General features: G+C 35.0%; 1 protein-coding gene across 1 annotated transcript; it reads left to right on the top strand.

Annotated features, from left to right (window-relative positions):
- Positions 1 to 3,567: 3,567 nt before the first annotated feature.
- On the top strand, positions 3,568 to 13,070 carry gfm2 (GTP dependent ribosome recycling factor mitochondrial 2). Its single transcript, XM_051109574.1, has 20 exons — positions 3,568 to 3,639; positions 3,916 to 3,997; positions 4,091 to 4,136; positions 4,313 to 4,410; positions 5,822 to 5,947; positions 6,062 to 6,150; positions 6,299 to 6,387; positions 6,934 to 6,994; positions 7,072 to 7,257; positions 7,519 to 7,599; positions 7,697 to 7,845; positions 7,931 to 8,071; positions 8,699 to 8,798; positions 9,067 to 9,256; positions 9,348 to 9,424; positions 9,770 to 9,908; positions 10,359 to 10,538; positions 10,627 to 10,742; positions 10,845 to 11,027; positions 12,638 to 13,070. Exons 1-20 carry the CDS (start codon positions 3,604 to 3,606, stop codon positions 12,764 to 12,766), a joined length of 2,298 nt encoding a protein of 765 aa, XP_050965531.1. The 5' UTR covers positions 3,568 to 3,603; the 3' UTR covers positions 12,767 to 13,070.
- Positions 13,071 to 13,093: the final 23 nt, after the last annotated feature.

Here is a 13,093-nt window from a genome sequence, read left to right as displayed (position 1 = left end):
AGCAGGTGTGGCTTTCACTTCCATTTCAGACTTAATCTGCAAACAAAGCAACTTTTATTTGATTCTGTAATATGTCATGTTTTATGGGTTTCAGTTCTGTGCCTCTGTTCAAGTTTATCTCAATGACATGCTTTTATTTTCCTTTTTAAATCAGTGAAGTGTGAACTGAGGGCTGCACTGTATTGCTATTTATTAGAAATTATTTTTAATGCATTGTTAGAATTATTAATAGTTTTCTGTCCGCATATTAATTAGCAGAGGCATTTGTAAACTGCTTTTTTTTTTTTTTCTTTTTTGGCAAACACCAAAGGAAGTAAATACCCTACTGTTACACCTTAACTAATAGTGGAGCTCTTTTCTTTATGTTTCTGACTGTGTGTTTACTTGCATGTGTACTTTCTGTCACCCAGAATTTTGCAAAATGTGACAAAACCCCAGTTTGGGAAATTGAGGAATGTCCTAATTTGTAAAAGTAGGTTTGCTCTTACATTCTTTCATAATACTGAAAAAGCAGTTTTAATTTGAGATTAGGTAATTGTGGGGTCAGATTTTATTTTAAAGAAATAATACTTTTATTCAGCAAGGACTCAATCAGAAGTGACAGTAAAGATATTTATGATGTTATTTTGAGCTTTCTATTCATTACAGAATCATAAAAATGTATCATGACAGCAGCACAGCTATTTTCGACATTGATAAATGTTGCTTGAGCACCAAATCAGCATATGAGAATGATTTCTGACGGATCATGTGACAGTGAAGACAGCTGCAAAATTGTGTTAAAATATATTAAAATGAAATAATTTTAAATTGTAATACAAAAATAAAAAAAAATAATAATAATAATAAATCTTTCTGACCCCAAACATTGTATGGCAGTGTAGTTTATTAATAATTAAAAACCTTTATGTAAACAATAGAAGTCTTTCATCACCCTTTAGGTAAGTAAATGTTTACTTGGATTTCTAATGTAAAATAAGTCATTAATTTAGTCCAGCACAAAATTAGTCTCTAATATGGTTTCAGCTGTCTTGCTGTGTAGTCTATAAAGTTAATGCAGTCAAAATGGAAACCACATTAATTTATGATAGAACGGAAGCTATGATAACCCACATGTACACACATAAATATCTCATGTGAAACTACCATGTGAAGTCAACCACGTGTTTAAAAAAAAAAAAAAAATGCTATGATTGTGGTTATGATAATGGTCAGAAGAAGATATTACATCTAGTGGTTGTTTGTACCACCCTGTTTTATGCTGTATGTAGGTCAGGTGATTTTTCAAACAATGTAAGCTTGCGAGATGAGAAAGAAAACCTCTTCAATTATATAACAAAAAAGGAACTCAAACATGTATTTATCTTTTTGCTCACAAAACAAGGTTTTGTAAACCACTTAACTTTTTGTTAACGTTTGAAAACCATTGAAAAACAGAAGTTATTTTGGGGCTTTTCCAAAATAATGATAGTAAAGAGGACCTTTTCATAAGTGTAAACTCAGTGGTCCGGTTCACTTCCTCATTAAACTTCTGCATTACAGGTTACAATATAGAAGTGGCAACAATTCTCACCCACAATTCTATTCTTTATACAGCTTATCTATATATGTGACGCTTAAAGACAGTATTTTTTACCTCCTCCACACAGTTAAACAGCAGGTCTACATGTCACTCTATCTCTGTCGACTGTAATTTGCTGTTCTTTCTGTTCCCCATTCTGCCTGAGGGACGTATCGACACAAAAAAGGAAATGTACCAAACATCTCTTGTAACACGACCTTTGTAATAAAATAACAGAGTTAGAGCTGATTAAAAAGTTCCGCATTACCAGCAATTTTATATGAAATGATTAGTTCTGTGTGCTGTAGTATTGCTAGTCAGTTGCAAAGGTTTGTGTGAGTGTCGTCATGATGGACTGTGTTTCCCTCTACTGGGGTAAAATAGTAAAGCACAGCATGTCATTTCTAAGCGTTCACAAATGACGTCAAATGAACCCACACCTTAACCAAAGAAATAAACAAACTAATTTTCACAGCAAACTTTAAAAACATTCGCAGATATTGAAAAAAAACAGCATATGCTGGTTAGGTAGGTTTTGATGCTGGTTTATGCTGGTCCTTTGCTGGTCTATGCTGCAGGGTTGGGGCCATTCATGAATTGAATTGAGAATGAATGGTAAATTCCAATTCACTTCCTGGAATGGAATTGGAATTGGAATTGCATGCAGCTGACAGGAAATGGAATTGGAACTGAATTGGAATGTCAGGAAACAGAATTGAAATCAAATAAAGTCCACTAAATTCCACCTGAGATATTTAGGCCTGAGAGATGCAATCTTAGCGATGCCAAATTTCAGGAAATGATGATAATTCGATGCAATAAAAAGTGAATGAAATACATGAATGAACATGACTCTTTTTTTTTTTTTTGAGTTGAGACATATATATATATATATATATATATATATATATATATATATATATATATATATATATATATATATATATGTGGTAATCATGTATTGAATGTATAGTACATCCAGAAACTTATCACCACTGTCATTCAATTAATAATTCATAATGTACAGTTCTCATTTTTATTTACTTGCATTTGATCAACTCTATTTCATAAATTACTTGTATTTGTATTTGTAAAGCATCATAAAGTTCAAATGTATGTCTCTAAATGCAATCACAAATAAATGCTCAGAAACAGCAATAAACGGAATTTAGTGGAATTTCCCTGAACTGAATTCCACTTCCTGTAATTCCAATTCAATTCCAACTCTGTTTCCTGTAATTGTTGTTGAATTCCAATTCCAATTCTATTTCCTTCTTTGAATTGGAATTGTTGAGTTCATTCCTGAATTGACCCCCACCCTGCTATGCTGGTCCTTAGCTGGTCATGTGCTGGTCCAGGACCAGCAAAGAGCCAGCATAAACCAGCAAAGGACCAGCATAAATCAGCTAACGACCAGCTAAAACCAGCATCCCAGCATCTAAACCTACCTAACCAGCATATGCTGTTTTTTTTTTTTTTTCAATAGGGATCACATCTGTATTAACATTAACTGTAGCAATCACCTCTCGGTATTAGTCTTATTTCTTGTAAATACATATAAAGTATATCGGCGTAGCTAAACTTTTATATAATTGAGAAAAATGTTTATATATTAAGTATTTTAAATAAATGTAGTGTGTAGTAAATGTAGTAACTTCATGATCAATGTTTATTCGGTGTGTTGGCTGTGGAACATCTTACCGTTCATTCATGTTTCTGACGGACTTATTTACAGATGCACCAAAACGTGTGCGTTCAAACACTGTCACCGACTGGAATGATTGTAAAAAGCGTTTGACAACTGCCAGTTAACTGTATTTAACTTGCTGTCAGTAGGAAAAGAAAACGATACGAGTTTGCTTTAGATGTATTTTACCTTTACCGTGTCGTCAGTGAGATTTGCCCCCTACGTCCAAGCGTTACGATGACTTAAATGTCCAGTCTGATCTTAACGTGACTTTGAACAAGCGCAGCAGTCATGTGTCGTAACGTTATTGTACAACTGAAGCTTTAACTCTTTAATCAGACATTCCGCCTCAAAAATGCATTTAAGTGCAACGTCCCCCATTCTCCGAGGGGTAAGTTTGTGTTGTTGATTGTTTGTCTTAAATGTAGCAGACGTACAGGTATGTGTAATTTACTATGTTTACAACAATACTTTCCACCAAGATATCATGAGTACTACAGTAAAGCCTTGTTTAAAGCAGATTCTGAAACCATTTAAGTACATCTCAAACATTTGTATTAGTCTTTTACACCATTATCTGTTACTAGTGATGAAGTGGTTCACCTGTGTGTGATCGAACTGTGATAAACAGAACTCAGTAAGCATGGCATCATTTATTCCCTTTCAGAGCATCAGACACCTGATGACCAGATCCTCACAGACATGCCGATGCAGAGTGACTTGGAATAGAAATTACAGCTTTTATCGAGGTAAAGGACAGTAGTGGATAATTAGAAAGTTCTACATATTTTGTAGTTTTAGACTAGTGTCTTACTGTTCACAGCTTTTTTTTGTTTCTTCAGATGAGGTGAAATCACCTAGAGCAGTGGTCAACCCTGACATCTCAAAGTAAGATATGACAGCCTATTTAAAATGCTGCCACAGTTACAGTGTTATATTTGTTATTAATGTTTTTGTTTTTTGTTTTTTTTTTGTGATCCTTTTTTTCACAATTTTCTTTTGAATATAAGAGTATAGAATGATGGTCTATTAACTCCAAATGTTTGTATTATGTTCTTGGTCAGAATTCGTAACATAGGCATCATGGCACATATAGATGCAGGGAAGACTACCACGACAGAGAGAATGCTGTACTACTCTGGCTACACACGGGCTCTCGGAGGTGAGGTGACATTAAGAAAGAAAGTAGATGAAGAATATCTTATTATCATTAACTGGAATAAAGTTGAATTATTTTATTATTATTTTATTTTATTATTATGATAATATTATTAATACAAGTATTTAATACTATTATATTAAATTATAATATAGCATTATAAAATAAATAAGTAATATTAAATACGTTTTAGACAAAAATGTTTATTTAAAAAACGTAAACAAAAAATTAAAAATATATCCTTGGAAAATAACTAAAATGAAATAAATTGCAGTACTAAAAAACTTATTCTGATATTTAAAAAAAAATGCTAAATAGAAATATTTAAAAATATAATGAAACTGACGCAATTACTTAACCCTTTACTGTCACCGTCCCACCTGTGGGACGCTTGGCGCTCTTTTTTTCATTGTCCTTTTTCTCTATCAAATATTTTAGTAATCATCATAAATTATGTATCGTTTGAAAGCTTAGAAGCCCAAGAATCATCCTATGAATTTTGAAATCAGGCATTGCGTTACCATGGAAATGGTACTGTGAAATCTTTTGGCGGTCTCCTCCCCCTTAGCAGCGGTGTCAAGTGTCATATTACAAAATGCATTATGGTCTTTTAGAATCCAAACTTTTTATAATCTTGACAAAAAACATGTCATTGGAAAGGTCTGAGTCTCAGGATTTCATATTTGGTGGTTATTTTGTGATAAAGTAAAGTAAAATTGACAGAGAAATTTAGACGTTTGTGACAGAAAAATGCATTTTAAAAAATTCAGTAGAGTTTGTATGGCACACGGTGGCTGTTTGTGGTATAACGCCCCAAACAAACTTTACAGGAACCTCAATTTTTTTCAAATCAACTTCAAATTTGGAACGTAACTTATTTAGACATAAGGCTTCAATTTGATATCAAATTTAGGGTAAAACCTGTTATGTAAAATATGTATTTTATATAAAATAAAATAAAAATGGTACAGTGCATTTTCTTTTTAGTAAATTTAAACTTCTATAACTTATTAATATATATATATATATATATATATATATATATATATATTTTTTTTTTTTTTTTTTTTTTTTTTTTTGAAAAAATTCCACTTCTGGCATAATGTGCTGACTGTCTTCTTTGAAAAGAGACCAACCTTAGATCTGTATTTCAATGTGTTCATGAATTACAATAATTTAAGTTCGGATAGTGCACTTTCATGCCTATTTAAAAAAAATGGGGGTGACAGTTAAAGGGTTAAATTTGAATTAAATTGAAAACTGAGAAAAATATATTTTAAAAAAGTGATTTAAAATAATAATACAATCATAGTAGATAAATGATAATAAAATGGCACATTTGAGCAGCTTAATTTACATTCTTTAATAAATGTGTATTTGTTTTATAAGTTTCTTTGTGATTGGTCTTGTTTAGATGTGGATGACGGCGACACTGTAACTGATTACATGGCTCAGGAGAGGGAGAGAGGAATCACCATCCAGTCAGCTGCTGTTACCTTTGATTGGAAGGATCACAGGATTAACCTCATAGACACGCCAGGTACACGTGTGTCACTCATTCACACCTATAGTGATGTATTCAATGGGAAAAGATAATTCATTTCTTTCATACGTATTTATATACAATTATAATGAATTATCTTCCTTTTCTCAGGTCACGTTGATTTTACTCTGGAGGTTGAGAGAGCGTTACGAGTGTTGGATGGAGCGGTAGCTGTATTTGATGCTTCTGCTGGAGTAGAGGTTTGGCAGACATAATATAAATAGATTATTATGTATTTTAATGTATTTTGAGGATGTGTTTGAATTAATAATTAATAAAGGCTATAAGTTTTCTGTAAAGAATGTATTTATTTATTTTGTGTGTGTGTGTGTTTGATGTGGATTTCAGGCTCAAACCATGACTGTGTGGCGTCAGGCAGAAAAACATAAAATCCCATGTGTGTGTTTCCTAAACAAGATGGACAAGCCTGCAGCTAGGTTATACACATAATCTTTTTTTTTTTTTTTTACAATTAAATTTAGAGAATCTGTTAAAATATGTTACCCTGGACCACAAAAACAGTCGTAAGGGTACATTCTTTTGAAATTAAGATTTATACAACATCTGAAAGCTGAATAAAATAAGCTTTCCATTGATGTATGTTTTTTTAAGGATAGGACAGGATACAACTATTTGAAAATCTGGAATGTGATGGTGCAAAAAATTTAAAATATTGAGAAAATCAGCTTTAAAGTTGTCCAAATGAAGTTCTTAGCAATGCATATTACCAACCAAAAATTAAGTTTTGATATATTTACAGTAGGAAATTTACAAAATATCTTCATGGGACATGATCTTTACCTAATATCCTAATGATTTTTGGCATAAAAGAAAAATTTTGACCTATACAATGTATTTTTTGTATTTGCTACAAATATACCCATGCAACTTATGACTGTTTTTTGTCTGAGAAAGCATGTGCTATTGATCTGAATGAATGACTGCAGTTTACTAAGGTTAAATCTCACTCTCATTTCTCCTAGCCTGAGTTACTCTATAGACAGCATAAAGACTAAACTTAAGGCCAACCCTGTTCTCCTTCAGGTAACCTTTTTAAACATAGCAACCAACTGGAGTTACCAATGAAAAGATTAATTCTGGATATTTGGTATTATTTCCAGATCCCCATTGGCTCAGGGAAGAGCTTCACCGGATTGGTAGACTTGATCACTAGGCAGAAAATAACGTGGCAGGGGAGCTCACTGGCATATGATGGTCGTGCTTTTGAGACCAGTGCCCTTCAGGCCTCAGATGACCCAGATGTGCTCCAGGCTGCAAGTGAGGCCAGGACCACTTTAATAGAACAGGTGAAACAAAAAATGTATTTGAAAATGATAGACTAAACACTGCTACATTTATTGTTATTTGCCTTTTGTTATTATCTTGAGTATTGTAAGTAATACCAAAAAATTACGGTTCTTTTGTAATTTACTCTCTTTTATGCATGACCACTGATGTGAAGACATTTTTCAAAATATTTCCTTTTGTGTTTCACAGAAGAAAAGTCATACAGCTTTAGAATGACAGAATTTTAATTTTTGGCTGAATATTTTGTGTGAACTGGACAGGTAGCAGATTTAGATGATGATTTTGCTGAGCTGCTGCTGGGACAGTACAGTGAAAACTTTGATGCAGTGCCTGCTGGGAAGGTAAGAATATACAGTTTCTCTATACATGTCCTCCATGTTTCTTTTGGTTCAGTTACATTTGGATATTGAATAAACAGAACTGAAATTTAATATCCAGTTGCAGGAGGCGGTGAGAAGAGTGACATTAACTCGTAAGGGGGTGCCTGTGTTGTGTGGAAGCTCTCTGAAAAATAAAGGGGTTCAACCTCTGCTTGATGCCATTACTGCTTACCTTCCTGCCCCCAATGAGAGGAACCATGACCTGGTGTGAGTGCACCATCCTTCAACTCATTTTGCTAAAGGAGAATAAATCATGTTATGATTAAATGTATATGTGTTCCTGTCTGTCCAGGCGCTGGTATAAGGATGATCTGTGTGCGTTGGCATTCAAAGTGGTCCATGATAAACAGAGGGGTCCGCTCGTGTTTGTTAGGATCTATTCTGGAAGCATGAAGGCTCAGTCGGCAGTGTACAACATCAACAGGAACGGAACGTAGGTTTATACTTTTTGATGTCCGACTTATACGGTTGAGGTCAAAGGACTGTATGATTTTGAGATCCATCTTTTTTACACTGAGGACAACTGAGGAACTCATATACAACTGTTACAGAAGGTTCAAATGCTCACTGATGCTCCAGAAGTAAAAATGATGCATTAAGAGTGAGGGGTGTAACAGGGCGACGATGTGTACATTTTTCTTATTTTGCCTACATATCATATTTTTCCATGTAGTACTGCCCTTCAGATACTTCCCAGAAGACAAAATAAGTTCTTATTATCTTATTCAGGTCAGTACTAAATAATAAATAACATGCATTTTGCATAATCCCTCTTATTTTGGTAAAATAATTAACATTTTGGAGATTCTGTATGGTGTATGTAAACCTTTGACCTCAACTGCATGTAGTTAAGGGCCCAAAGAGCCCAATGCCATAAAATTTTTGTTACTTCAGCAGCTTTTTACTTTTCCTTTCATTTGTTGTGTGGAAAATTACACAATTACTCAACAAAAAACTACTGTGGTGTTAAAAAAAAAAAAGGGGTTTTTTTTATTATGCCCCAGGATTTATTTTATTTTAAGGTCTGTACTTACAATCTGTTATGTTTTTGTTGCTCCAGGGAAAGAATGAGTCGTCTTCTCTTGCCTTTTGCTGATCAGCAGATAGAAATCCCATCTTTGTCTGCAGGAAACATTGCGCTCACAGTAGGACTCAAACAGGTAAACTTATCTTTCATGGAACAAAGAAAATCTACATGTTTTTTACATGATTGTTTAAAGAGCTTAGTAGCATCTGTGCATTTGAGTGGTCGTGATGTTGTTGTTGTTGTTTTTTAAATAAATAAATAATGGCTGTTATTAGTGGTACCACTCTTATGTAGAACAAAAATGCTTTTTCTTGCCAGCTCATAGGACTGGAATCTTCATCTCATCCATTACACACCTTGAGAAAATAGTATGTTCTATCATTTTATTTGTTTCGAGTCAGACGGTGACAGGCGACACCATCGTCTCCTCCAAAGCCTCTGCAGCAGCTGCGGTGCGTCGGGCTGAGAAGGAAGCAGAGAGCAAGAGTAGCTCGCACAGGGAGAGCAGCAGTCTGGCTCTTGCAGGGGTGGAGGTCCCTGAGCCTGTGTTCTTCTGCTCCATTGAACCTCCTACCCTGGCCAAACAAGCAGGTAAGAATATTGAGAACAAGTCTTCAGCAGTTAATTTTCCAAGTAGGCTGCAGCAAGTGGAAAGATTGAAATCTCGTTATTCGTCCAACAGATCTGGAGCATGCGCTCAACTGCCTGCAGAGAGAAGACCCCAGTCTTAAAGTCAGAACAGACCCTGATTCAGGACAGGTAATGGAGTCATTTACAAAGTATTTCTTCTTTGAAAGTGTTTTGTCTGTTAGATGGTGTAGTATATACATATTTAATTGTTCATACTCAAAGTTTATAAAATTGGAGAGCTTTCTGACCCAGCATAGACAGCAACACAACTACCATGTTTAAGGCCCAGAAAGGTAGCAAGGACATCAATAAAATAGTCCATTTGACATCAGTCGTTCGACCATAATTTTATGAAGTACAAGAATGCTTTTTTGCACAAAGAAAGCAAAAACGACTTTATTCAACAATTTCTTCTCTTCCAATCTCTCTTTCTCATTCTCATGCTCTACAATGTATTTATTTATTTATGCACAGACGATACTGTGTGGCATGGGAGAGCTGCACATTGAGATCATTCATGACCGTATTAAGAGAGAGTATAACATCGAAACACACTTGGGACCCTTGCAGGTGGCCTACAGAGAGACCATCCTCCAATCAGCAACTGCCACAGGTGAGGCTAGTGCAAATTCTCCCCTTGCATTTTATATGTTTGTTTACTTCAGGTAAAATCATATTACTTTCTTTGTGAGGAAACATTGTAAGTATTTTCCAGTAAAAGGTTATGTGTTTGTCTGCTTTACTGTTTTATGTTCCAATACAGCTTATGGTTACACTAGACTTTGTTCATGGCAAACAATAGGCATAAAACAATAAAATGATAAAGAAAACCACATATGACCAGTTATGTGCCCTATTTTAGTGTAGGTTCAAAAGTTTGTGGTTGGTAGGATGTTTTAATGTCTTTATTTATGTGTAAATTAAAAGATCAACAAAACATCCTGTAGTTCTACACACAAAGAAATTGTAAAGTTAAATGAAGTATAATATCAAATAATACAGTATTTAAATATTATTAGTTAAATATTACTAAATTCTAGTATGATTTGTACGATCTTTTCAGACACATTAGATCGTACTCTGGGAGACAAGAGGCATGTTGTTACGGTGGAGCTTGACGTCCGTGCTTTGAGGGAGTCTAGCACTTCCTGTGATGTGACTTTTGAGGAGGAAGTGAAAACTCAGCTCTCTGCTGATGTCAGAGAAGCTGTGGAAAATGGAGTTCAGAGCGCCTACCTCCAAGGTATTATGCCTGAATCATTCATCACATCCGTATCTTCCTGGCACAGTATTGCAGTACAGGTGAGTCTATAAATCTGATGTCCCTCCAGGTCCTGTGCTGGGTTTTCCTGTACAGGGTGTAAAGACGGTTATCCAGCATGTGAGATTGGAGCCAGGCACTTCTGCCGCCATGGTGTCAGCCTGCGTGTCCCGCTGCATGCTCAAGGTACTCAAACACTGCCTTTTTTTCTGCAATCACTGCAGAAAAAATCACAAAATCACAATCACAAAACAGTGCCACATCTGAGTTGTCGTCTTTCTGTGTCAGGCTCTGAAGCTGGCTGGGGGGCAGGTTTTGGAGCCAGTGATGGCTCTGGAAGTGACAGTAGGGGAAGAATATCTGAGTCCTGTGCTTGCAGATCTCTCCCAGCGACGAGGTACTGTATGTGACATCCAAAGTCGACAGGAAAACAAGGTTTTGCTCGCTACAGTACCTTTGGCTGAGATGATGGTGAGTCTTTCACTAAAAATATTACGATGATATAATGTGTTAGTAATAGCTGGGGATGTGTGACATATATTGTCTACGATAATATTGAAATTGTTGTTTAAACAATATGCGATTTGACATTATCAGGTACATTGCAAAAACCAAACAAGTGCACACATACACTATGAGATGTAGGTTACTGTGCACACATAGAGTTCACACTTTCACTGACTGATTTAGTCTATTAAAATTTCGTCAATGAAAATGGTTCCAAACAAGTCACAGCAGAACTGTTTTGTGTCTTTGAGCAACACAACAGTGTTTCGGTTGAATGAATGACTCAATGAAAATTTACAGATAATGTACTCACCCCCTTGTCATCCAAGATGTTCATGTCTTTCTCTGTTCAGTCGGAAAAAAAAAATGTTTTTTGAGAAAAACATTTCAGAATTTTTCTTCATATAATAGACTGCTATGGTGCCCGGAGTTTGAACTTCCAAAATGCGACTTCAAACGATCCCAAATGCGGTGGTAAACGATCCTAGCCGAGGAAGAAGGGTGTTATCTAACGAAACTTTTGGTTATTTACATTAAAAAATTCAATTAAAATACTTTTTAATCTCAAACGCTCGTCTTGTCTTGCTCTGCCTGAACTCTGTGTATTCTGACTCAAGACAGTTAGGGTATGTTGAAAAACTCCAATCGTATTTTCTCCCTCAACTTAAAAATCATTTCAGAATCATCCTACATCACTACAGAAGTACCGACCCAGTCTTTACAAAGTGAACATGCAAAGAAGATCAAACACCTTTAACAAAAAAGGTAAAACAGCGATATAGGACGATTTTGAAGTTGAGGGAGAACATGAGATGGGAGTTTTTTGACACAGCCTAACTGTCTTGAACCGGAAAAAAAAACAGTTCAGGCAGAACAAGACAAGACGAGCATTTGACATAAAAAAAAGTATATAAATTGTATTATTTTAATGAAAATAACCAATTGTTTTGCTAGATAAGACCCTTCTTTCTCAGCTGGGATCGTTTACAACCGCATTTGGGATCGTTTGAAGCCGCATTTAAACTGCATTTTGGAAGTGCAAACTCTCAGGCACCATAGAAGTCCACTATATGGAGAAAAATGCTGAAATGTTTTCCTCAAAAAACACTTTCTTTACAACTGAAGAAAGAAAGACATGAACATCTTGGATGACAAGGGGGTGAGTACAATATCTGTACATTTTTGTTCTGGAAGTGAACTAATCCTTTAACATATATCTTTCCCAAATCATTTCATATATCAGTGCTCTACATGTTTTTTTTAAACATCAAAACATGAATTATGCATTTGTAACTGCAGGTTAAATGCATTCATGTCCAGCATTAAACAATGTAAATGCATCTAAATGTGACTTCATATGCAGATTCTGTGCACGCTCAGCAAGATATAGTCTAATTATAGTTATCAGCAAAATTTCAGAAAATGTCAAGATATAATTTTTTTTATTATCGCACAGCTCTAGTCAAATTTTACTGCAAGTATATTGACATTATAAAATCTCTATGTATAAAAAGGCCAATAACTATATACCATCTGAGAATGTTGAAACAGTTTTTATATTATTTTGTTGCAAGGGCTACTCAACCGTTCTGCGCACTTTGACCTCTGGGAACGCCACCTTTTCTCTGGAGCTGTCCAGCTATGAACCCATGAACACTCAGGACCAGAATATACTGCTCAACAAGATGGCTGGACTGGTTTAAAGCAGTAATTGTCACCAACTGAACTGACCATTTATACGGACACAAATTTTGATTGCTCTGTGATTGGCTGCTCACATATGTCCAGAAGATAAGTCTTGGAGACCAGGCTATATATAGACATGATGACCCTGCTCAACCCACATCCAAAGACTTAATTGGATTTTTGTCTCTTGGAGACAACAGTGTAAGGTAAAAGTGCTTACTGGTGTTTGTGTACATGTATATAAAATAATTTTACAATAACAACACATTTATAAATCTTTTTTCCAAATGTGTATTTCATTTATAAAACGCTTACAACATACCTAGCCATGGGAAATGAGTAAA

Source organism: Labeo rohita, chromosome 5, assembly GCF_022985175.1.
Source record: "Labeo rohita strain BAU-BD-2019 chromosome 5, IGBB_LRoh.1.0, whole genome shotgun sequence".
Lineage (NCBI taxonomy): Eukaryota > Metazoa > Chordata > Actinopteri > Cypriniformes > Cyprinidae > Labeo > Labeo rohita.
The sequence above is the reverse complement of the archived record's forward strand: the minus strand, read 5'-3'. Positions and strand labels throughout refer to the sequence as shown.